This window comes from Carettochelys insculpta, chromosome 24 (genome assembly GCF_033958435.1).
Source record: "Carettochelys insculpta isolate YL-2023 chromosome 24, ASM3395843v1, whole genome shotgun sequence".
Lineage (NCBI taxonomy): Eukaryota > Metazoa > Chordata > Testudines > Carettochelyidae > Carettochelys > Carettochelys insculpta.
The window spans coordinates 10,845,242-10,871,074 of NC_134160.1; the positions used below are offsets into that span (position 1 = coordinate 10,845,242).

Genomic DNA, 25,833 nt, shown 5'->3' on the forward strand with positions numbered 1-25,833 from the left:
CCCTTCCTTGGTAGACGTGAAGATCAGCCCATCCATCGTCCACTAACGTATTTGCAGACTGACCTCTGGTGCCCTCAGCCTTCTCTTTGGTGGACCAGACCAGCCCATTCCCTTCCTCCTAGGTTGGGGCTTGTAAGCCCTTCGTTCCTGGTTGCCAGGTCCCACTGCTGGCCAGCATCCCTTCACAGAGCAAGACAGGGGTTCCCCCATACCCAGGTGTTTCCCCTGGGATGGGGTTGGCGGGTATATCTGGTAAGTGGGTCTGGCAGGGGACCCCAGCTTTGGCCCCGTGCCCCAGAGCCTGGGCGCCGACCCCACTCTGGATTTTGTGCCCCACATGCAAATCGTCCATGGCCTCCGCAAGTGCAATGCTGTGAGGCCCCATCCCTCCCCAGCACAGATGCTGCAGCGGATGCCTGCCAGTGAAATCTCCCTCCCTTACCCCATCTGTACGGCAGCATCCCAGGAGTCCTCGTCCCCACCATACCCACAGAGCTCCTTGCCCCGGCCCTGGTTGAGGGTCTGCTCAGAAAGCCCCTCTGGGACTGCTGGACCAGCCGCTCTCTCGGGAGAGCTGCACCGTGGTGGCCACTGGGACGTGGCTCTGATGCCCTAACAGACCCCCGCTCCCCTGGCATGGCCTGGGCTGGGCGAGACGCCCCAGGGCATGGTAATGGCACTTACCCTCAGCCTTGCTGCTCCGGCTGTTACACTTGAGCTCTCTGCAAAGGGAAGAGAAGAGACATTTAGCCTTGAGAGCGGGGCCTTCCCTGCACGGCCTGGAACCCAGCTTTCGCTCAGCCACCCCAACCCCAGGTCTGCACCTCCAATGACTTGACTCTGCCCCCTCCCCCGGGACAGGGCTGGCTCTGGGCGGCTAACTCGCTCAGAGCTCCCCCAGCAGGCGCTCTCTGCAGATTTCTAACAGAGCCGCCCCTGGGGTATCGGGGTCACAGTAATTCCATGGCAGAGGCTGCGCCCTTGGTAACCAGCAAGAGCTGCACAGGCTTACGGAAGGGCGGGATTTGGCCCAAGACTCGAGGCAAGGACTGAAGACGTATTGTTAACCCTGCCATTCTATGCAAATGGTTTGGTCTCAGGTTGGCCCGAGGGGGACATGCCCATCTGCTGCGTTCCAGCAGGGTAGAGCTGGGGGTGGGGTTGGGGATCTGTCTGCTCCTTTACAACACGAATACTAAACCGGGCCTGTGCCTGGCCTTGCACACCTACCCCATGGGCTGGGGAGCTGACTGGCCTTGCACACCTACCCCACGGGCTGGGGAGCTGACTGGCCTTGCACACCTACCCCACGGGCTGGGGAGCTGACTGGCCTTGCACACCTACCCCACGGGCCGGGGAGCTGACTGGCCTTGCACACCTACCCCATGGGCCGGGGAGCTGACTGGCCTTGCACACCTACCCCACGGGCTGGGGAGCTGACTGGCCTTGCACACCTACCCCACGGGCCGGGGAGCTGACTGGCCTTGCACACATACACCATGGGCCGGGGAGCTGACTGGCCTTGCACACCTGAGCTATGGACTGTGTCTGGCACATCTGAGCTTTGGGCTGGAGATCTGCCCTGGCCTTTGCAGCCTGTCCCACAGGCTGGGCTGCTGCCCCTGGACCTTGTACACCTGCTGCACAGGCCAGGGACCTCCTGCGCCTTTGCTAGCCTGCTCCAGTGGCCTCCTGCTCCTGCACGAGGCTGGAAACACAGAGCAGCCCACGCCAAGGGACAGGGCTCTGCGGAAGTACCGCCGCTAGGTGTCCCCTGTGAGCTGTGGATCCTCCTCCAAGTGTTTATGCATATTAACCGGTCACGCCTGTGCACTCCTGGGTCCCCCCCTCCCCCTTAGCAGAACTATTCCCCCGCTCCTGCTTAAAGTTTGCAACCTGTGTGCCTTGCGGCCTGCAGAAAGCCCCTTTGTGTTTGCCTTTGTGTGGGGCGGTCACCCCTTTCCTGCCACGCCACCGCAAGGCACCTGGCTCCACGGTTTGGAACGGGATCAATTACAGCGGGGTCGTCCCCTCCCCTCCGGCCCAAGAGGAAGGAAGGGGACTGCGAGAGAATAGTTCTTTGTTCCCAGCTGTCCCCAAGGAGGGATGGGACCAGAGCGGAGATGCCCCAGGACCATCGCCCCATCACCGCCAGGCAGAGAGTGTCTTTGGCTCTTCATGGAGCAGGGCTTCCTGGGGGCCGGGGTCTGGCTCTTGGAGGACAGGCTGGGGACCCTTGTCGGCAGCCCAAGGGGCGGGGAGAAATCCCAGTGTAACATCCCGCACCTTGATGGGCAGCGTGTATTGCAATGGGGACGTTCCTCTCCATGCGCTGAAACCCTTCCCCAAGAGCCAACCTCTTCCAGGGCCTTGCCGCTACTCCCTGGGGCACTGGGGCTCACACCCTGCCATGTCCAGGCAGGGTTCTGCAGCGGCTGCCCCCAGGCCAAGGGAGGAGCCTTCCAGCCGGGTGGGTGCTAGGTATCCCGGCCCCTGCGCGCCTCTTGGGGCCTGGGATTTTTCACGTCCAGGTGCCAGGTCCCGCCTGCATTCTGGGCCCTGACCAGGCCTGCACTGAGCCCTGTGCTGCCACAGAAGCCCCCAGAGGCGCGTGCAGCTCCCCTATTCGGGCGCCAACCGTCAGCACCCCCGCCGTACTAAACACACACCAACAGCCCCTGTGCCGGCACCACAGCAGGAGTCTGGGGCGGGACCCAGCAGGGGTGCAGGCTGCTCCTAGCCTGGACCCAACTGTTCCGGCCTCATTGCTTTGCACAGGCTAAATATGGAGCTGCTGGGGCAGGCGTGTCGTCCCCCACCCCCAGCCACCAAACAAAAGCCGTGTGCCAGACATAAGGGGAAGGGGAGGGGTTGGTCTCCCTCCCCCGCCCTGGCAGGAAAATGGCACCTCACCACAGAGGGGCAGGGAGGGGACACCCCAGGCTCCAGGAGGGCCACGCAGCAGCTTTCCCCAGGCTGGACCTCCACGGGAGACTGAGGCAGCCAAAGACCAGCTCCTGCCCCCTCCCTCCAGGCCTTACCCCGTCTCTGGACCCCTCCTCCCTCCCTCCCGGCCCCTCCCTGGCCTTCCAATTGCTCATGCCCCCCCTGCCCTGCTCCGCACCCCTACCGCTCCGGCCCCTCCAGCTCTGCTCTCATGGAAAGTTGCCGGAGGAAGTGACCTCAGCTTTTGGCAGGCCCGGCTGGGCACTGCCGTGTGCTAGGCCTGTCCGGGCGCTGCGCCAGGCTGTCCAGAGCCCCCCACCACCCCTTCCGCAGGCTGGGACGGAAGGCCCCGTCTCTCCCCTGCCTCGGGCATTTCGGCCCCACTACGTGTCCGTCCTCGGCAGCGTCTGCCCCGCGGCTCAGCTCTGGCTCCCGGCGCCTGCCTTTCACGCACCGGCAGGGGCCCTGGTTCCCCTTCCTCTCCCGCCCCCTTCCCCTGAGAACACCCCGTGCTTACGGCTGCCGTTTCCAGGCAACACTTGGCCAGATGTGGAGTGAGAAGGGTCAGGATCCCACGGAAAAGCACCAGCGCCAGCAGGGAGCAAACACCCCATGTGGCTGTCAGTGGGAGCAGGGTTCGGGGAGAGGCAGTGCGGGCCTGTGGCCGCAGAGGGGGGAAGGCAGCTCCCCCAGGAGGCCCAAGTTCTGCCCTCAGCTCGCTGTGCTGTCCCACGCCTCAGTTTCCCCTCAGGGTTAACGATGCTGACCAGGCTCCCTGTGGCACCACTGCCACACCACTGGTGACAGAGGAGGCAGGGATGGGCCTTGGGCAAGCTCTGGACACTGGGCAGCCCTGGGCTCCCCCTGAGCTCTGCCAGTGCCCCTCACTCCTGGCCTACACCCCCTGCTACGCCAGTCCTGGGTTCCCCCCAGAGCTCTGCCAGTGCCCCTCACTCCTGGCCTACACCCCCTGCTACGCCAGTCCTGGGTTCCCCGCACACCTTTGCCAGTACCCCTCTGTCCCAGCCTGCAGCTCCTGCCCAGCTCTGCCAGTCCTGGTGTCACAATCCAGCACAGAAAGACCAGAGAGGCAGAGAGACGGAGGTGCCCTCTGACTCGGAGCCCCTCCCACAGCAAAACTCCCCGGGGAGGGCGGGGTGGGGGGAAGCTGAACAGAGGTGGGGAATGCCCAGAGCTGACCATGGGCCTTTCCCAAGCCAGGTGCTCGAACGAGTGGAGCTGGCACATGAGCTGCGCAGTTCTGCCCCACTGCCCCATAGCTCTGCCCAGCTGTAGTGCCGAGTGCCAGGCTGGGGTGAAGTGCCCAGGCACCACCCACCCCATGGCAGCTGCAGCAGACGGATGCTCGCTGCTGGGCACAGGCAGGTGCTCCAGGGGAGGCAGCGCTGGCAGGCCCAGCCCGGATTCAGCTGCTGGGGGTGGGAGGGAGAGCAGAGGGGAGAACACAAAGGCCCCATTCAACCCTGGGCACGGCCCCTCCGCAGCATGCCAGCTCCGCCGAAGGGGCAGCTCCGTGGGCAGCACCAGCCGCCCGCGGGGCTCCCTGGAACCTCCGGGGCGAGTCGGAGCTGCGGGCCCAATTCCAGATGGGCCGTCCTCCAGCCCCTGGGAGAAATGAACCAGAACTGCTCCCTGTTTGCCTGCAGGTAACAAGGGGCTGCACCCCCGTCCCTTAGACATCGCGTGGGGCTGCCCCCAGCCCTTACAGATAACACAGAGCAGCTCCCCCATTCCCTACAGGTAACATGGAGCTGTGCCCCCAACCCGTATAGATAACACAGGGCTGCTCCCCACCCCTTATAGATACCCAAGAGCTAGTCCCCCATCTCCTGTAGGTAAAACAGGGCTGCTCCCCCTTTACTGAAGGTAATACAAGGCTTCCCCCCGCCATGCCTTATAGATGACATAGGACTGCTCCCATCCCCTGTAGGTAGCATGGGGGATGCGCCCCCACCCCTTATAGATAACGTGTGGCAGCTCCCCCATCCCTTACAGATTACATGGGACCGATCCCCCAACCCTTACAGATAATACAAGGCTGCACCCTCATCCCTTAGCAATAATACACGGTGGCTCCCCATCTTGGGTAGGTAACATGGGGTTGCTTCCTCACCCCTTATGGATAATACAGGGCTGATCTCCCATCCCCTGCAGGTAACATGGGGTTGTTTCCCCATCCTGTATAGATAACATGCGGCTGCTCCCCGATCCCTTATAGATACCATAGGGCTGCTCCCCATCCCCTGTAGGTAACACACAGCTGCTCCCCCATGCCCTGTAGGTACCATGGGGTTGCCCCCACCCCCAATACCCTGGAGCTGCCTCCCCCTCACCGGCCGCTACCACTGGGCTGCCCTGCGCCCTGAAGCCATTACCTTGGCCGCGAGTGCTTGCAATGCAGGTTCACTTTGAAGTTCCTCTCGCCGCCCTCTGTCTCACTGCTGGGCTGGCGCAGCCCGGAGCCCTGGGCGCGCTGGAACCACTCGGCTGGTGGGCTGGCTCCGTTTTCCAGGCCGATGGGCTGGCAAGGGAGGGAGCTCCCATCTGTCAAAGAGCAGCAGACAGACCAGACGCATTAGCGGAGGGTCGGTGGGGAATGCAGGGTCCTGGGCTGGGGCAATGGCCTGGAGGTGACGGGGGATTATTCCAGCACCAGACAAACAGGCCCAGAAGAAGCCCCTTCCGTAGGGGGCAGGCTGGTGCCTGGCGTAAAAAGGGGCGGTGGCTCTCACCCACGCCCACCAGCCCTCGTCACTGGGCTGCTGGCAAAGGGGGCACCTGCAAACAGCAGCACACAGCCCAGTGTGGCACTGGGCTGAATCGTGCTCCACTCTGGCATCTTAAACACAGGCTCCCACCGGGTTATTCAGCCTGTGTGCATGTGTGCGCGCGAGAGCGAGCGGGTACAGATAGCAGCACAGGCATTCACGCCTACCCAGCTGTCTGCAACTGTCTGTTTGTCTAAGCCGCTCTCCCCCCTCCACCCAAACGTGCAGCAGAGAACTGACGGGTGAGCGCCGGCTCTCTCTGACCATGGACTGAGGGTGCCGCCCCCCTTTCTCCCTAGGTCACAGCTGGTGCAGCGTTCTGTACCTAGGTGGCTGTTGATCAGCCGGGTGGAAAGGCAGCCATGGCTCAGTCCTGGCTGGCTCCTGCCCACAGGGCCCGGCCTGCCCCACCTGAGGCGTCATTGGAAGCCAGGAGCTGAGATTGCCAGTGTTTTTCCATGTGAAAAGAGCTTCCAGGGTGATCCCCCGTCTGCCCAGCCACCATTCATCAGTTCAGCCACATCCCCCCTCGATCTCTCCTGGCTTCTCTGTCTCGCATCCATCCGTTTGCCTGTCTCACTCAGGATCCAGCCGAGCCCTAAAGGAAATCAGCCAAGCTCTCAGCTCGGCAGTAGCTAAAGCCGGTACCCACAGTTCCCTCTGCCTCGGGGCATGCTGCTCGGCTGTGCTTTTCCCTCTCTGTGCGTGTTGGTGTGGGGGCTTGTGTGCGTGTGTGTCTGTCTCGCCTGCAGCGTGTTGCACCTTCTCTTTGTGAGGTGGTGTTGGTGTGTGTCAACCAGCCTCTCCTGGGTTGTGTGCCCGTGTCTTTGTGTGTCACTGACTCTTTTCCTCTGGATCCTTCTGTGCGGGTTTGTGTGTCTCCTCAACCGAGCGCGGGAGTCGCCCTGTCTTTGTATGTCTGCTGATACCTCTCCCATGTGTGTCTGTCTGTCTGCTCCCCACCCTTCGCCTGTCTGACTGTCCTTCTTCCAGTCTGCCTGTGTCCTTCTCCAACACACACACCGCCTGATCCAGACTGTTCCTGTTGCCTGCATTAGCGTGACAGCCGATCAACAAGCCAGGGAAGGAGAATTCAGACCTGTCAGTTCCTCAGTCCACATCCCTTCCCCTCCCCAGCCTTTGGTCTCCTGCCTGGCACAGAAACACAGGCAGCTCTGCCTCCAGCCCTGCAGAGCTGCTGCCGCTGCTGGCCTGGGCGGTGTACGGTTGCACCACAGGGCAGCAAAATATGCACTCGAAAGACCGGTCTACTCTCACATGCAGCTGCGAATGAGCCGGGAGCTGGGAGGAGGCAGGCAGGAAGCACCCGGATGGCTTCCCAGAACAGCCCCTGGGATCCCACTCGCCCCCGGAGCACCGCTTTCCTTTCAATCCAAGTGCAACCAGTCAGACACTAGGAGCCTGCCCTGCCACCAGGACTGGAATGGGGCCAGAGCCGTGTCAGCTCCTCCAGACTCAGGACAGTTACGCCACCTTGATGCCGGTATAAATCAGGGCCGGCTCATGCCAGGCACCGAGTTACATGAACACACCCAGAGCAAGGCACATGCACCTCCCGAGACAGCCAGTCACCGACACGCACACGGCTCCCGCCAGCGCTCTCACCGACTCCTCTCTGGCTGTAACAAGACCACACTTGCTCTGGGTTATTAAAGCCTCTTAACGACTAGGCACAGCCCAGAGCAGCTGCCGAGCAGACAGGCGGAGAGGCAGGAGATGACTCCAATCCACTGCTGGCCCCCAAAGACAGAGGGGCGGGAAGACATGGCTATGCTAGGCACAGGGGTGGGATAAGGGGGCCTGCCCCAGCAACAGCTGAGTCCCCTGACGTTGCACCATAGGAGTAAGGGGGATGGACCCCTGGCCGCGCCAAAGCCTTCTCCTCCCTCCACCCCTGCCCTGGCACACAGCTGGCCGGCCGGAGAGGGCCCTGACTGCAGCCAGCGCGGGGGCCCCTTGGCGGTGAGTCGCCAATGGCAAGGCTGGCTCATGCAGATAACCGCCGCGCGCTCCCTGGAAGCCGGGTGCAAAGGGTAACTCCTCCGCATTCCGGCGGGGCGCCTCTGGCTCCCACCCACGCCACGGCCAGCAGAGCCAGCTGGGAACGAGAATGGGCAGGGAGGGCTCCTGTGACTCGCTCCCCTGGGTTATCCCCTGGGCACCGGGCGACACTGCTGCCACCTGATCGCTTGCTCCCCTCCCTGCCGGGCACGGCCGGCCCGGCTCAGACGCAGCTGGGGGGCAGGCGCCTCGGCAATGCATGTGTCAGGGGGCGGGGAGCTCCCCCCCCAGCTGCGTCCTGGCAGAGCCGACCCCCCTGGGCTGGGGCAGGCTGAGTGCTCCCAGACACAGCCCAGGGCCGGGGTGGGGGGGCAGGCGGGCGGGGGATGCGCGCACACAATGTACACTTTCACCTCCTCTGCTCCGCCTCAGGCAGCTGCCACATGTTCTGCATTAGGAGCTCTGGACTTCACCATTCCCGGCTTGTTAGCCAGGGGGATTTTTTCCCTCTCGCTCTCTCCCTGGTTACAAAACACGACTGGAGACCACACAAGCGCGAGCAGAGGCATGGGCAGAATGCGAGAGATGCACGGCGGTGGCGGTTTTGGGGGGGGAGCCGGAGAGAGGCAGCAGAGAGGAGCAAGGCACAGGGGCTGTGTGAGAAAGATTGCAGTCACCTCTGTTTTCCACCTCCTGACCCCTGGAGCCTCGGAAAGATAACAGCCCCCGAAGAGTGCTGACTTGCCTTTCAGAAATCCAATATCCTCCGACTACCTGGGCTCGCCACCTCCCCCCGCCCAGGATTAATCCTGCTGCTGAAAATCTTTAATTAGTTTAACAGTTTCAGGCTTCCTGGTGGCAGGAAGCAGAGGCGCAGACTCCCCCAGCCCTCCCTTCTCCTGGGACGCTGCTCAGCAGCCTCTGCCCCCCGGCCGAGGGATGGGGGGCAACAGGGGCCCCCACTGAAGTGCTAGGCACTCCCCCCCCCCCGGAGGAGGTGACCCTGGGAAGGGCAAAGCATTGAATTCAGTCTGGTGCTGAGCTGGGGGTGGGGTCAGCCCCCTGTGATCAGGCCCACTCTGAGCAGCCCTGAGCCCAGCGGGCAGACAGGGCTGCCAGGCAGCGGGGGAGAGTCAGAGCAAGGACTAGCGGGCACAGGGAGCCTCCAGTGAGCACCAGCATCCCTGGGCACAGCCCAGCCCCGCACGCCCGCGCAAGGATGGGGTCAGGGAGAGGCTTTGGCAGGCTGCTTGCGCACCGATGCAGCAGCCCCCGGCCGGGGGTGCTGGGGAGATCCCTGAGCTGTAACGCCAACCCCCCCTCCCCGCCCCGCCCCGCCGCCCCAGCCCCCCACGGGGGAGCGACTCACTGTGCGCAGAGGGCAGGAGCTGCCGTCAGAGGAGCTTGAGGCGGGCATGGCCGGCAGCGCACAGCGGAGCATGGGCACCGATGCCGCGCCGCCGCTGTGCAGACAGGCCGGCAAGAGACATTTGCCGGCCCGGGAGGCTGCCAGCTGAGGCCTGCGCTGAGCTGGAGGCTGTGTTGAAACAGCGTCCCCTGCTGGCCCCCGGGGGTGTAACCCCTGACCCTCCCCGGGCTTCCCCGTTCCCCAGGCCGATTTCTCCTTGGCTCCAAGACTCCTCCTCTCACCCACTGACCACCGGTGCTTGGGAGGGGGGCCCTGCCCCCGGAGCTCTCTCACTGCTTGCAGCCATCCCCCAAACAAACCTGCTCCCTCTTTCTGCCCCTCTGCCTTTGTAGCTGGGGTTTTGTGCTCCCCCCATCCCTGGTCCTCTCCCACCCGACCCAACCTGCTCCATCTAGCGAACGTGCCCAGAGCCAGCCCCGGGGTTGCTGACATGAATGGAAATCAGCAGGCGCTGCCTCCCGGCCAGGTGAGCTCAGGGGTTCCCATGTTCGTCTAACCTCCCACCACTCAGCCCCTCTCCTGTGCTCAGCAGCGGGTTGCAGCAGATGCTCCAGGGCCCTTCTGGCCTGAAAAGCTACAGGAGTCTGTGTTGAGAGCCCTCCCCTCTGTGGGCCTACGCAACCCTGCTCCCCAGCCTCCTGCCCCCTCGGGCTCCTGCGGCTCCTCCCCATCTCGCTCCCCGTGCACCCTGCAGCTGACGCACGGACCTGCCCAGAGCCTGCTCCCCGGGCACTGCAGAACCTGTGCAAGGCAGGGTCCCTGCCTGGGAGAGGGCAGTGTCTGCTGGCTGTGGGAGAGCCATTACCACCACTGCTCCCCTCCCCGCCACTGCGGGTCAGTCTCATCACCGTTTCCACAGCTGGGGAAAGCAGGGCCCTCTGCCAAGGCAAACAGTGAAGCAAACAGGCCTGGATTCCCAGGCTCATGTCCCCCACAGCAGCAGGGGATCCACACAGATGGGTCCAGAGAAGGGGGTGCGGGGGAGGCCTTCAGCAGAGCAGGGTGGCTGGGCTGGAGGGGAGGCGGCTGTCGCGGGGAGAGGCGAAGGGGCTGTGGGTAGCGTCTCAAGGGCCTGACCTCAGCAGTTACCTGGGCTGCTTCACAGCACCCGAGAACGGAACAACACCGTCACCCGTGCTGCCCACCAGAGCTCTGAACCGGGCAGTGCCCGAACTCTCCCCCTGCCCCAGGCACCCCCACAGCCGGGCGTGCTAGTGAGTTCAACTAGCGCTACAAAGTGCAGAGGAAAAATGCACAGATGGGGCCTGGCCAGGCCCAGACCCCGCCCCCGGCCGCAGGGCTGGGAAGAGAAATCCCCCTTCTCGGAGCGCTAGAGAAATGCCAAAGAGAAACAAACCCAGAGTTCTTCGCTGAGCGCGCTCCAAAGAAACCCCAGGGCAGAGTCACTCCCAGCTCGGACGTGCTTACGCCAGGGAAGAATCCAGCCCAATGGCCGTCTCTTCCTCTCCCCTGCCTACGCCCAGGACTGTTCCCGGCTGCGAACGCAGACTCGACGAGCTGGGATTTGATCCGCGGCCTTCTCTGGGGGGAACCAATTCGTCCGTCCATGTCCTGGCTCCCGGTCCGTACAAGGAGGCAGCAGCAGCCCCGCCTTGTGTCTCTTTGGAGCTGAAAGTCTCCAGGCAGGGTCTTTCTCACACTACAGCTGGGCAGCACCTGCCACAACGGCCCCTGGTCTGGGTGATGCCCGAGGTGATGTGATCCAACAGGCCAGCAGTGTAACACGGCAAAAGCAGAGTCTGTCCAAACCCGCAGCTTTGAGGATGAGAACTGAGGGCTTAAGATGCGAACCAGAAGCCCGACCAGAGACTGCACCTCCCTTTACCCCGGTGAGACAGCTGCCGCGGAGGGAAGGATCGGGGGCTGATGGCAAGGGGTCGGTGCAGCCCCAGAACGCCTATCTCCAAAAGCCAATGGAGTTCACAGACCTGCCTGTGAGGGATGCCGGATTCAGGGAGTCGCTGGCTGCCCGGCCCTGCAGGGTGCTGCAGCAGGGTTGCCAAAGAGATGAACCGTGCATATGCTCAGCTGCTCTAACCCCGCGGCACATGAGGCTAACGCATCCCCGGCCAGCCTGGGCTCGCTCCTGCATGCTGCTCTGGTGCAGAGCTGGTATGGATTCACAACTGCAGTCTTTTATCCAGGGCCACCCACAATGTGTCTGCGTTGGGCGGTACCTTGGTGTAGCAACTGCAAGCCCTGGCTTTCTCCCACAACCCCCCGGCCCCACTGTTCACACAAATGCCCCCAGTGAGGGGAGAGCCCTCAGAAGAGAAATTTGTGCACACAGCTTTGTCCATGCCGCAGAATCCCTACCTGAGAACCCCCGTTAGACCACTCTTAGCTTCACCCCCCTCTCTACCAACTTCCCTCTGTCCTGACTTGAACCAGTCCCCTCCTGCCCCGTCCTGTCTTCTTCATTCCCAATGCCCTCCAGAACAGAACAGCGGCCCCTCCATCACTGGCCCACAGCCTTACAAGTCACCTTTGCTTTCCGCTGGGGCAGCAGCTCACACAGAACAGCAGTGGGACAGCAGCACAGCCAAGCCCAGCAGTAGAAAACCATAAGTCAGGCCTCCCTCCATCACAAGTGGCCTTACAAAATCACAAAGTGTAGCAGCACTTTTGTATTTGTCTTGGACACTTCCAAGCAAGAAACAATCTCCCTGCCTCCCAAGGAAACCTGAACTGCTCACAGAAACCCCATGGCTCCTGGAGCTGGGGATTCAGGAAACCAACAGAACTATTGCAAGACTCCTGATCAATTTGGTAACAAGGCCACAGACTGGCTGGGTGAAGATTTAGGGCCAGGTGGAGATCAATAAAGCCATTTTGTCCAGTTAATTCCAGCTGGGCTTTGGAGGTGATATGCCAGATAAGGGGTGTGTACGCACGGGAGAGGGGTTTTGTTTGACGTTAACAATAACCATCATCCTGCAGAAAAGACCAACCCTCTCCCCAGCCGTGCTCCCGTCGCTATTCGCGACACCCGATCCTTCCTTTCCTCCACCGCTGATGCTTTCTATTTTGCAGTTGTAACGAGGAACCGGAACAGATGGCCAGAGCATCTCACCGTAGGTAACGGGCGCAGCAGACTTACCTCAGCGGCTGGCTTCCCTGGCACTACCACGAGAGCCCCACTGGAGCACCAGCACTAGGTCATCTGTGCAGAGCCTTCCGCGGCGCATGGCGCTCAGTGGGCCAGAGAGGGATTGGGGAGTGAGCCGGGGACGTGAGCCCAGTTCCCCTCTCCCGGCGAGAGCGAATGGAGAAAGAGCTGCACGCGAGAGCAGCTCCGTCGCGGGGAGCCTGGCAGCGGGGTGCAGAACTGCCAGGCAGATGGCCCCGTTATGGGCACCGCCTGGGAAACTCCCACTCTTTGGATTTGGGTAGGAGACCTGGCACACGGAGCTGGCGACAAGCGAGCTCTCGGCGAGGGGTAGAGGCCTCCATCTGTAGAGCATCTAGAGTGACAGGCGTGGACACGGCCACCTGGCTGGCCCCCGCAGGGCTCATGCAGTCTCCAGAAGACGAGGACCCCTGCAGGGTGCCTTAGAGACGGTCCCCCCCCTTCCTCACCTCTCCGGCAAATGCCACTTGGGATCAGGGCTGTCCACGCCAGGCCAAGCACAAAGCCCAGCCAGCCAAGGCTCTGGCCTGGACACAAGCAGCCAAGAGCAAAGCTCACCAAGGACGCTCCCGACAGAGAGCAGCATGCCAGCTGGCCTCCCCTTCCCAGAGATCTTCATGGCAGGCAGGCACCCGGTGAAGCCACCTCCCCCTCTGGGATGCTGGCGGGCGGGGGACGACTCTGCTGCAATCAGCCGGACCAGCCCCCACAAAAACGTGTTCCCCTGACTTCCAGGGCTCAGCCCCACCTCCTGTCTGCCCCACGGCCCAGCCTGCTGGCCCGGCCCTTCCATTCCTGGGCACACAGGTGCAGCCCACCCCGCTGCCATGCCCTGCAGTCTGCTCGCCAGGCACTGCGAGAGGGGCAGTTCCGCCTAGAGTGGAGGCGGCTATGGGGGCACCGAAGGCACCAGAGAGCCATTGTTGCAGCCTCCCCTTGCCCTGGATCAGCCCAACCTTCCCACCCCGAGCCCACTCCTCGCCACCGCGGCTCACACCACCCCACTCTGGGAGCGTGGGCACAGTGTGGGCCAGGGCCAGGGAGCCTGTCTGATGGGGAGCAGCTCTGCACGTCTGTCTCCCCGGCCATGCTGGAAGGAAACCCCAAGAGAGGCTGGTGCTGCAGCCACACGGGACGGACGGACAGACGGCCCTCCTCCTGGGCAGGCACATCGGCACTTGTGGGGCGCACACAGCCCGGGCATTGCAAGCTCCAAGGGGCACCGTCGGTGGGGTCCTTTGACTGCCACCTGGAGGAGACAAGGCCTTTGATACTCAGCCCGGTCAGCCCAGGGGGCTTTGGTAGCACACGATGACAGGGGCCTTTCCAGGCAGTTGGGCAGGGGCTGCCAGGCAGGTCACCAGGCCCAACAACCTCGTCTCCCCACCCCGCCCATAGGTGGGAGGTTCTACCCCGAAAGGCCGGCCTCGTTTCCTCCCAGCGGGGCAGCAGCAGAGCCCCTCTGGCTCCTTCTCTCCCCACCCCTTCCCCGTCCCAAGCGGGGGGCTTGGGAAATCAGCTGACAGATGGACTGCCGAAGCCATGGCACCTCGGCCGGCTGGAACAGGGAGCTGCAGTTCAGAGAGAGCTCGCGGGGAAAGGGGCTAAATTTAGCTGCCTTCCTCGGTGCCAGCTCTGTTCCCCCGCCCCGCTGAGCTAGAGATGGGGCTGTCTCCTCCAGCAGTTCCCCGTCCCAGCATGCCTTGCAACGGCTGTGCCGCCGGCCTCCAGAGGGGCCGTGCTGACGCCTGCCTCTGCTCTCAGCCTTGCCTGGGGGGCGGCTTTATTGTCCCTGGTAAGGTTATTTCCCACCTCAGCTTCTACCTGCCCAGTTCCCCATGTGCCACTCCTGGGCCTTGTGTCTGCCCCTGCCCCCCGGGACCCCATAGGTAACCCCACAGCGACAGACCGGGGGCGGAGCGCCAGCCCACGGGGGACATGCTGCCCAGCTCAGGCTGGCTATGGAAGCCCAGCTGGAGCCTGGGGGGGAGGGACAGGCTCTAACTGCCCCCCCAGGAGTCTGCAGGGTGCAGCTGACTCCTGTCTATGGCAGAGAGTGGGTTAAGGTCTGGCAGGCTGGCTGCTGAGAGGCCAGTAACATTTGGAAGGCGCCAGCTGGAAGCGTGCCCGTCCCAAGGTCTAGCGCTCCACAGGCGGGGCTGCCCGGCCGCGAGGAGGATGGAAAGGCACAGACGGGGGGCGGCAGAGCTCTCTGCAGCCAGACAGGTGCGTGCACCCCGCCCAGGCTCCCGGCACTGTGCTCCCACCGCAGCTCCGAGCCCCAGGAAGCAGAGGCGTGGCTGGGCCCGGGTGCTGAGACTGGCTGAGGTTTGGCACCTGAGGGACTGCAGCCATTCCTGCCCCACTACCACAGAGCCTGGCCTGGAGGTTGGCAGGGCCCAGGCACCATCCTGCCCTGCAGAGCGAGGAACCCAGGCCGGGTTTCAACCCACCCAGCCCCTGCACGTCGCCTGCGGCGCCGGTGACTCACCAGCCAACCGGGCCGGGCCGGGCAGATGGGGGGAGGCAGAGCCCTCCCTTGGCCAATTTTAGAAAGCAGCTAGACCAGCAGGGCAGAATTCCCTGGCAGGATTTATGAGGCGCGCGCCAGTGGGCTGGCGTTCGGAGGCGCGCGCTCGCCGAGCGGAAGCTCCTGGCCAGGGAGCCGGTTTCCCAGGAGACCCAGCCATTCGCACAGGAGGCTCGGACGGGCCGGCGGGGACCGAGCCGGGCTCTGGGGTAGCTGCCGAGGGGGGCATGTTGCTGCACAGACCCTGGCAGCTGAATGTGTGTGTGAGTGTGTGAGTGTGAGTGCGTGTGTGTGTGCGTGTAATGCATACGTGAGCATGTCAATCGGGCATGGGACGCAAACACCCGATCCAGTGCACCCCCTCTGCCGTTTGCAGAGAGCGAGCGAGCCCCGGCCAGCCAGCCACCGCACCCGGCCCCACCGCACCTGGCTGGGAGGGGCTGGGGAACACACCTGCTCCCGGAGCTCCCTGCCCTGTGGGGCACTGGGCGGGGAGAGCTGCCCTGCGGCCCCAGCCCCACGCTGGCGTTCACACCAGGCAGAGTGGGCTGTGGGGCTGTGGGTCAGACCCTGCGGGGCAGAGCAGTCGGTGGTCGGCCCACGGGGAGTGCCGGGGAGCTACTGCTGTGTCCCAAGGAGCGGGTCTGAGTGGGGACGTGATATCGCCAGTGGAGGGAAGGGGGTTGGTGCTGATGCTGTGAGGCCACATCCCCCCGCCAGGGCAGCACTGGGCCAACTCCTCTCCCCTGCCCCAAGTGCCTGTACAACTGGTTCCTGCCCCTCCGCCTTCCCCAGCTCAGCCACATGCTGCCCTCTCCATCACTCCTCCATCTTGCACCACAGGGCACCCCAGCTTGTCGCCTGCAAGGCCCCCTCCCTGCCCTGCTGCCCCTCTTCTCTCTGCTCCTGCAATCATGCTGCCCCCGGCACCCAGCCCCTGCCCCTCTCTCCTGCCCCCCACCCCACGAGCGCTTACACCTGGCGCCAAGGCCTAGCGGCAGGAAGTGAGAGCATCCCACTGGCTGCTTCCGCAGAGCTGCGTGCTCCGGGATCCCAGGGTGCCCATTGCTGGCTGGCACACACCTGCGAGGCAGGGAAGTGTGGTCAGACCTGTTTTACCAGCGCGGCTCTGCAAAATTACATGAGTTGCCCACGGTCCCGCAGCCAGCGAGGGGCAGAGCCTGAGATGGAGCCCTGATCCCAAGCCCCTTCTCCAGCTGTCTAGACAGCAGCCTGGTTCTAGCATCGGGAAGAGAACCCCCGGAGTCCTGACTCAGAGCCCCAGCTCTGCTCAAAAACAAGAAGTCCTGTGGCACCTTGGAGACTAACAGACATTTTGGAGTGTAAGCTTTCGTGGGCAAAGACCTGCTTAGTCAGATGCATGAGTCCTGCTCAAATCCACCAGCCCTGTGACTCTCTGAGAGCTGGGCCCGGATCCCAGGAGCCCTGCCTCCCAGACTCCTGCTCTAAGCAGGAGACACCTGCGGTTTTTCCTCGGTGATGGAGATGGTTGGCTCAGGGGCAGCCCGGTTTGGTGCTGGGCCAGGGGCACCGCTCTGCTCCAGGGGATGGAGCGCCTAGAAAAACTCTGAAGCCATATCCTTTCTCCAGGACAGTCTCTGCAAGGACATGCACTCTCCTGCTGAGCAGAAAGGTGGGCCCCTGCCCCAGGCTCCAGCCCCGGCACAATCAAAGAGGGCCCCAGGCTAGTCCTGGCTGAGGATGGAGCTGGGGAAAGAGGCTGGTTACCCCAGAGCCCAGCCATCGCCTGCCGCCCTGGGGGATTTGTTATGATTTTTGCCAGGGAGCGTTTCATTCAAATTGGAAAAACACAAGTTGCTGGCGGAGCCCCGGCGCTGATTGCATGCCGCCTGTCACTCAGGCATCACTTTGGAGATGCCCATAAATTGCTCCATTACCTCTTCTAATTGAGGAGAACGCAGCTGCTGAAGGGCGTTGATGGAGCAGTTTCCTTCTGAAGGATGGTTCGCTCTCTGCAGTTGGGTTCCGGTGGGGCTGGAGAGCTCTACCAAGAGCCAAATGTGCCCGCGTCCCATAATAGCCCCACGGCGCAAGCAGCCACATTGCATCGGTGATGGCAGAACTGCTTCCAAAGGGTGCCAGGGGCCATCCCCAGCAAGAGCCGCTTGGGGGAATCTGTCCCCCAGCACTGGTTTGGTTTCAACAGCTTGCCTGGAAGGGCAGCGTTAGTGCGATGGAAGGCAAATGAATGCGGAAGCCTAGGGCTACATGGCTGGCAATCCAACGGCTGCCGAAGGCTTTAGTGGGATGACAAGATCACCAGGTCTGGGCACAGACAGAGTCCATCCAGAGCATGGGGCAGAGTATGACCTGTCAGGAGGCTGCCTCTTGCTGGGCCTGGCACGACGCTGACGGTCCCACAGCTGCTAAAGTGCAAAGGTTTTGCCGTTCCCTAGTGCTTCAAAGTGCCTCATGCACATGAACAGGATGGCGGGAAGGGGGGCCTCAAGGACTCTGATTCCACCCTCACCTGGCCCATGGGTGTGAACCCATTTCACAGGTGAGTTGACTGAGGCGCAGAGCAGGGCTGCTGATTTTCCCATGTCAAACAGTGGAAGCAGCAGGAATAGAATCCATGAGTCCTCATTCCCCATCCCCTGCTCCAACCCTACTAGATCAGACTACGGGGGCACACCAGCCAGCCCTGCAAGATGCCCAGCTCCAAGCTAGCAGATAGTTCAGTATCTGACTGCTCTCTCTCTCTCTGTGTGTGTGTGTGTGTGTGTGTGTGTGTGTGTGTGTGTGTGTGTGTGTGTGTGTGTGTGTGTGTGTGTGTGTGTGTGTGTGTGTGTGTGTGTGTGTGTGTGTGTGTGTGTGTGTGTGTGTGTGCGCGCGCGCGCGCGCCGACTGCTGCCCCTTGAGCTGAAGATGTAGGCCAGGAAAAGGTGAGAGGAATTAATCTACATCCCAAGGAGGTAGAGTCCAGACAAGAGCTGTGCCTCTTGGTGGGTGAAGAGTCAGAGGGGGAAGAGAGGCCGAGAAGGGGACTGAGTCTTCTATCTTGGGGGTGGTGGTCAAAAAAAAGGTGGGGAAACTAAGCAAGGCAGCAGCAACAGCAGACACCAATGGGGTAAACTCCATATTCGCCAAACCACAAGGGGGAAAACCCTAGTCACCCATCTTTGCCCTCAGCTACGCTACCAACAGAGATGCAGGCAAACCAAGACCCCCTCCCCTTCTCTGGAGAAGACGTGTCCCACTCTCCCGACCCCATGTGCTAAGACCACCGACGGGCCGTCTCTGGGGGGCGGGATGGCCTCAGCAGGCTGTACAGCACTGACCCACTGCAGGCACCTCTGGTTTCTGCAAAGCCGCGTCTCCAAGATGGGAGAATTGCAAAGGGCTCCCCCAAAACCCTAGGCGGGGGGTGCAGGTAGAGGAGATCTTGTGCTGTCCCCCTGTGCTGAGCAGAAAGGCCCAAAGCGAAGGGGAAGGGCAGACCCCACTGAGGAGGAACAAGGAGGGCTGTGGAGGAAGGAGGCATCTGCCAACGAGCTCCCCTGCCTGGTATGCCTGCCCAGGGGCAGCACACTGGGAGCGCCTCCTGCTTTCTCTGATAGAAAGCGGCGGAAGGCCTGGAGGCACCTGGCCCCGGGGAAATGCCCACGGTGCCAGGCTGCACAGCACCCTCAGACCTAAGCCGATTGCGGCCTGGGAAGGGCAGGCACAGCTCTGCTGGGCTGGGCAGCTGTGACACGCCAGAGCACAGCAAGGGCCTCCCAACGCTCAGCTCCCTGCGAGCAACACCCCCGGAGGGCACAGCACGGGGGCACTGAACTTCAGGGGGCTGAAACAGGAGATCATTGCTCCTGGGGCAGGAGCCCTCCCCTCCCCCAAGAAACACAGCCCGGGCATGCACAAGGCCACGACAGCCAGCTCTGCAGCTGTGCCTGCTTTCCCCAGGGGGCATCCAGCCCACAGAGCGGCATGTGACAGGGAGGGGGCAAGAGCTCAGATCTCCATGCACGTCAACCAGAGCGGACTCCCGCAAAGCCTGCCTCGGTCCACAGTCCCTCGGCATTGTTCTGCCCTCAGCACCTTCCAAAGCCAAGAGGCCTGCCCCTCACCTCAGTGTGCTTCACAGCCGGGGCAAGAGAGGAGAACCAGGCGCACAGGCTTTGTCTGGCAACGAGACGCCTGGTTGCAGCCCAGCGTCCTACCTTTGCAGGGTAATGCAGCAAAACTGACTGTGGTGCAGACGGAGCCGGCTGCAGCCCAATGCACAACAGACCAGCTGGCAGGGCAGCCCGGAGCAGGATGCTGCAGGGAACCAGCCCATCTGGGGAGAGTCTGGGGGGCATTCGCGGCGGCACACTGCAAAATGAGCGGCTGGGCCCAGATTGGGGAGACTGCGCCATGACACGCAGCAGCTAGTGCAGACAAAGGGCATTTACTGAAGCTGGCCTGGAAACGAGCCCCCCAAAACATCCGTCCCCCAGGTCTCCAAACAAACAGAAGCCCTGACTTCTCAGCACCCTCTGCAGCCCACGGTACCATGCAGCAGTACCCCAAGACACGACGCTCGTGCAATCGAGGGCACTGCTGCACCAGCACTCGTGGGGGTACCACAGCGGGGCTAGGGGGGCACCGTGCAGCTGCCTTTGGGGTGTGACCGGTGCCGAAAGGACACCGCACCGCACAGCACACTGGCGCAGAGCCGAGGGGCAGCGAGCTGGACTAACGGATCACAACTAACGCAACTCTGAGTGGCCTGGAGCACGAAGCCTGATGCTCAGCCAGCGGCACGGCCCACTGAGGTCTCTCCCTCTCCTCCCGGCCCAAGGAAAGGGGACGACCTTTAGAGCAGGGGCCAGGGCACCTTATTCTCAAAGGCTTCAAGGGCTTATGTCCCCGCCGGCCCTGGAGAGCACAGGGCAGGTGAGGTCCTCAGAGACTCAAGGCGCCTGCAGGAAGCCAGGGAGAAATCAGAAGCCAAATCAGGCTCTGAGCCCTGAAGAAACTCCATGGGGAGCAGGTGTGGGGGAGGAGGGAGGGAGGGCAGGGGAGGGAAGAAGGCAGCAGATGGGGCGGGAGGGTTCTGTTCACAACTGGAATGTCAGCTGGGGCATGAGGCTTGCAGATGCTTTTGGCTCAGGTTTCAGCAGGGGGCAGTTGGCTGGGAGCGGAGTGTGGGAAAGAGTCTGGTTTCTCCAGTGGCAGCTGGCTGAAGAAAGGGCAGAGGGCCGAAGCCCACCGGGGGGACCCAGCAAGGGCTCCCTGAGCTGAGCCAGCCCCTGGCAGTGGGCTGAGGCCTCTGGTGCACTTTGGGGCTTGCTGCTCTCCTGGGGTTCCCTACGGGCCCAGCTGCGTGCCGAATGTACCTCCTACCTCCCTCGTGCAGCCTGGGGAGATGAGCTGGGGGGCAGTGTGCAGCACCGCACCCCCCGCTGGCAGATAGGAGGAAATGAATGTGCAGCACGAGAAAAAACGGAGCTGAGTGCCAGAGTGCATCTCCCCCTGCGTACACAAGGGCCTGATCCTGAAGCCCCGCTGGAGTCAAGGGGGTCACGCGCCGTATGGCCCAATGGGTCTGGCCAAGGGGAGCTGGTGCAGCTTGAGCTGGAGGGGGGCAAGGGGAGGCAGGGGGGAGCCAAGCTGCTCTAACCAAGGGCTAGTGGATTTACCGGTTCTGCCGCTTGGGCTCTCTCCGGGCGATTCACAGCCTGATCCAAACTCGGAGCTCCCCCCCGCCAACTCATTTAGGCTTTATTTAGCTGTCGGCTTCCCCATGAGATCTGGGAGCAAAGGAGGGAGGCAGCGAGCAAGAGGCTGCAACCAGCCCCAAGTCCAGGAGGAGCAGCTGAGGCCAAAGGGGGCCGGAGAAAAGTTGCAGGACCCAGGGATTTACTCTCTGGATGGCTACAGCTGCACAGATGGGAGAGGGGTAGCAGGAAGAGGGCCCATGGCCAGCAACATGTATGTCTACTGGTGGTGCACAGCTGCACATTTTGGTGCAAATAAAATTTATTTCACCCACGGATGGAAAATATTGGAGGGAAGATTGAGCCAGAGAGCTAGCAGAGAGGAGGGAGGAAGGAGCTTGTTATTACAGGATGATAAATGGGCAGGGGGCTCTACAACCCTCAGAGACAGCCAGCCCCACGGAGCTTGCACCCAGCCCACGGGCTGCCAGCCTGGGCACTCAGGGCCTGGGACAGGCTGTGTGGATCCTCTGCCACTCCATGGTGCCTTCCACGTGAGGCTCGCCCTGAGCTTTAATGAACACCCATCAGCTGAGCCCAGACAGGCTCCCTCGGCCCTCATGGGAGGTTTTGTCACCGGCTCACATGGGATTCTCAACCGCTCCTGCGAGATTGCTAAAGGGCACTTAGCCCCATTTTAGCTGGAGAAACTTAGGCACAGGCAGAGAGGCGGGGCAGAGCCGAGACTAGAAACCAGGAGTCCTGGTGCACTGTCAAGTCCCAGCCGCACAACAAAACCATCCCCTCCACGTACATGTGAAGAGAATCCCGGAGACCTGAGCGACAGGCCCTGGCTTTAACCACTAGGCCTTGGGCCTTGCCAGAGCTGGGAGCAGAAGCCCGGCATTGCGGCTGCCAGGGCCACGCTCCTTCCTGAGGCATGGGGAGTGTAACCCCCAGGACTCCGCGCCCCGACTTCGCCTGGGACGGGAGCTGGGTTCCATGGGAACGGGGGCTGGGGGGGCAGAGGGGGCTCTCTCTATATGTTCAAGGGAGGTTCGAGATTGTGAATTCAGGCTCAGTAATCCTGCCATCAGAGCCCTACATGGGCTCCAGTTTCCACAGCAACAGCGGGTCAGAGGGCAGCCAGGGGAGCCAACTCCTCCAGTCAGAATCCCAATTGTGCAGGCTCAGAATAAACAGCTGAAATGGCCGGGAAGAGGGAGGTGGGGGAGGCTGGAAGCGCACTGTGGCGTTGTCAGCGAGATGGTACTAATTGTCTGCAGGAGCAGCACAATCGCCATTAACCCTTCCCAGGCCGCTGCCGGGGTCGCTGCGCCAGGCCACTGCAAACTGCCCGCCCCAGAAACAGGGCCATGGGTCGGCCCGTGGCCCCTGGGTGAGCACCCACTGAGGCAGAGGGCATTGGCTAGGTTTACGGGGGGCGGCCACGCCTGGGTTTTACTGCCAGCTCCAGCACGGGGCCACCTGGTGACCGGAGACACGTCGTGCCTCAGTTTCCCCATTGCATTTTGGGGTGAATGCTGCCAAGGCTCGGTGCACCAATGGGGAGGGGACCTCCAGAGCCGCGAGAAGCATTGGATGCCCCATATGTGTGCAGGCAGCATCCTGCCCTGTGCAGTAAGGCGAGCCAGCCGGGGTCGTCCCAGCGAAAGGGACATAGACTTGGCCTGTGGCTGCTGTTCTATTCAGGCCACCGGAGAGGGGAGGGGGGAGAGGAGCCATTCTGCAAGTAACTACAGGCACCGCTTCCCAGCTGCACTCCTTACCCACTCTCTCGCAGGGGCTTCTGGGGGGCCAGTCCTTGGCTCAGGCTTTGGTGGGGGATGGCTGCACGCATCCAGGGCCAGCTAACCTTCTCCCCCTTCCTATTCCACTGGGTCTCCCCCTCCATGGGCTCTGACTGCGGGGGAACAGGGGGCCATGCGAGAGAGGGTGTGCCCCCTTTGCCCGGGAGCAGAATGGGGTCCCCTGGGCCATTCTGCAGAGGACTGACCCTGTGCAAAGCTTCAGCGTCACTGCTGCAACCATGCTGCATGACTTACTGATGGTGTGGGGCTGCCCCAGGGCCATGTGAATCTCCACGCTCCCACTCAGCTGGGTGCAGGACTCTGAGATGCACCGTGATGTGGCTGCGATGGTGGGGGGGGAGGAGCCAGGCCGTGCTCTGGCGGGGATTCGGTTGCTGGGGCCTTGTGGTGTTATAACGCAACATATGGCTCTGGTGTGGTGCACCTGGGGACAGAAGCACCCAGCACACCTCACAGCTTGTCAACATCCTTAAAGCAGCAACAGTGTTCAGGGCCCATGACGCTTGCTGGTGGCAGTGCAACGAGGAGGGAAAATGGGGTACCTCAAAGCAAGAGAGGCGCACAGCAGGGGTCCCGCTATTTTTTCCACCCATGGGTGAAATAAATTTTGTGATGTGCACCAAGGCACGCACAGATGTGCACCACCAGTAGAAATGTGTGCTGTAGGGTATGGGAGCTCTGCTAATCAACTGGGCGGCACCTGAATTGCTGCTGGATGGCCAAGCAAGTGCTCGGCTTACAGGGAACAACTCTCCTGAGGCTTACCATTGGGTAAATGGGGTCAATGGATCGCTGACGGGTGTAAAACTTCCGGCAGTGCAGTCAGAAGCAGGCCCCATTCAGAAAACAGATCCTTCTCCCACAGGGCAAAGATCCAATGCGGAAGAGCTTGCTGTGACCCAGAGACAACAGCACCAGTGTCTGGCCTCAGCTACACTAGGGTTAACCGATGGAGTCGCTGTGGATTTATCTGGGATCCCCAAGAGCAGAGCGGGGCACTTTGCTCTCAGGATGCACGTCTCAGCTGGCTTCCTCTGCTGGACGGGCTGGCGACTGGTCCTGTGAACAGCCATCATCTCTGAGGACACTGGGATTCATGCAGCCCAGCTCGGCAGTGACCAGAGATGGAAAGTGTGTGCTCTGCGAACGCCCGGGCGTTGCCAGCAGTAGGGAGCTCTCTCTCTCTCTCTCTTTCTCTCTCTCTCTCTCTCTCTCTGTGTGTGTGTGTGTGGCCACAGCACAGACACCTTCCTTGGGGACCAGGACAGCCAGGTGGTTAAAGCTCCCCAGTGTAACCACAGCCGGGTCATCTCCTCTCTCTGTGTCTTAGTTCCCACCTATAACATAGGGATGGTCTTCCAGGCAGGTCCCTGGGTATGTCTACACTGTAACTGTCATAGTCAGACTGAGCCAAGCCAGTTGGCACATACCACACACTGCACTCACACCGCACAACGGCTGTGTAGACAGACCCCCACACTAGTGCAGCACCTAGCGCGACGCCGCACAGCTAATAACAACGCCCACTAGCCTAATGAGCATTAACAGGCCACTTCACAGCAAGCACTGATCAGAGCCCAGAGAAGCTGGACCTGTGGCTCGGGGACCACGAAGGATCCCAGCCCCAAGGGCATTGAGTGGGCACCGGATTCACACTGAGCGTCATTCCCCACCAAACAGGGCACGGGGGGTCCCCAGCAGAAGGGTGAAGATCTCCATGGAGAGGGACCTGCTCTGACGCAATGTCACACCAGGAGGCTGGGCGGCCTAGAGGACAGGGCACAGGACTGGAACACAGAAGACCAAACTCTGCCAGTGGCCTGCAGATGACCTTGGGCGAGCCACTGCCCGGCTGTGCCTCAGTTTCCCCTCACCACCTCTGTAAAGGGCTGTGAGATAGACGGCTGCAGAGCCCTGTCTATGCCAAAGAGCCGTAATATTCACCACCTGCTCCCCCACACCTCTGTGAAACAAACAGATCCTCAGCCCAGCTTCTGCACTGACCTGGCTCCTGGCTGTACCCCCAGCAGGCCCCACACCTGGTGGCTGGAACCAGGAGCGTGTGTGTGGGAGGGAGGGAGCGAGGAAGGTGACGAGTGTGGTGGGACCAGCACGACCCTTTTGGATCCATCCCCCCTCCACATCCGATGCAGCTCAGACCTTTTGTTCTGATTCACTGCGTTCCCCACTGACTCCCCAGCTCCAGATCTCCCCCAGGGGTGCGGAGCTGTTGGTGACAGAGCCCAGCTGGGGCCGGGACCAGTGGGTGGCATGCGCAGGGTGATGAGCGGCCGTTGCCCAGCTAATCTCCCTGAAAAGGCAGCTTGTTTTCAGCGCGCCCAGCCTGGGTGCTCACGCCCTCACTCACAAACGCGCAACCAGAGCCATGAGCCCTGGGGGCTCTCAGGGGCTGGGAGTGACAACCCATCTGCCGGATGGAAAGCTGTTTTAATTCTCCCAACAGAGGTGGCTGGAGAATTCGCCACGGCTCCCACAGCTCCTGGCCTAGGAAGATCTACACAGGAGCTGCAGAAAACTTCAATGGGCCCTTCCAGAGCCTCCCTTCCCTGGGGACCCTCAGTCACCAGCTATCCCGGGCAGGCCTGTGTGCTGCAGTGCCTGCGCAGCCACAGCTGGCCGAGTGGGGCTGACTTCACCAGCCCAGGCACGGGGGGGGGCCACCTCCCCAATGGCTGCACTGGGACCATCACTCCACCACTGGGACCCCATGTACCAGACAGTGCCAGGGCTGGTGGGGCAGGGAACCACGCCACTAGTCTGGTGCCCATTTGGTGCAGTTCTTAAGGAACAGGCCTCCCTTGCTTCCTGCCTGGAGAGCCAGGGCTGGGGGGGAACAATGGAGCGTGAGTTTGGGGCCCTGGGAGCACCCTAGTGAGCCCGCCAAGCCTCTGCCTTCTCTAGCTGCAGCCACAATGCTGTTCGACGGCAGGGGCTGAGCCGTAGCTGAAGCACCCAGAGACACTCATCACCAGGGTGGATCGGAACCAAGGCTGGTTCAGTCCAGGGGCCTGTCTCCAGCTGGAGCAGTCCCCAGTGCTTCGGAGAAGGCAGGATGAGGCCCCAAGGGGGTCCCACCATGAAGTTCCACCTTAGTCGTTCCTGCTGCAGCCCCCACGCGCAGGGGAGACACTCGCTCTCAAAACGGACCTCAGCGTGAGCTAGTTCCTCTCTGGGGACTGGTGCCACCCAGCGAAACGTCCAAGCCTGTCACATCTCACCAGACGTGCGGCCTCAGCAACTCCCTGTGGCACAACCAGGGCTGCTGCCTCCTTACTCTTTGCGTGGGAAACTATCAGCTTTGAATTTGTTGCACTGTCTTTTCACTGAACATCCTTGGTCCCACGGCTAGTGCCCTGTACCTTCTTTTCTCCTTGTGGCACCATGGAGTGGGTAGACCTACTGGCTAACCACCCCCCCCAGCCTTCCAAG

The 25,833-nt window shown here is 62.1% G+C and overlaps 1 protein-coding gene across 2 annotated transcripts in view; it reads right to left on the bottom strand.

Moving 5' to 3' along the window:
- AHDC1 (AT-hook DNA binding motif containing 1) overlaps positions 1 to 25,833 on the bottom strand; it is a 105,523-nt gene that overhangs the window by 14,476 nt on the left and 65,214 nt on the right. For both annotated transcript variants that reach the window (XM_074976322.1, XM_074976321.1), the window contains 2 exons: positions 5,343 to 5,511; positions 685 to 722 (listed from right to left, as the gene is read on the bottom strand). In XM_074976322.1, the coding sequence (XP_074832423.1) occupies positions 685 to 722; positions 5,343 to 5,511 (207 nt within the window). The remainder of the gene's footprint in view (positions 1 to 684; positions 723 to 5,342; positions 5,512 to 25,833) is intronic.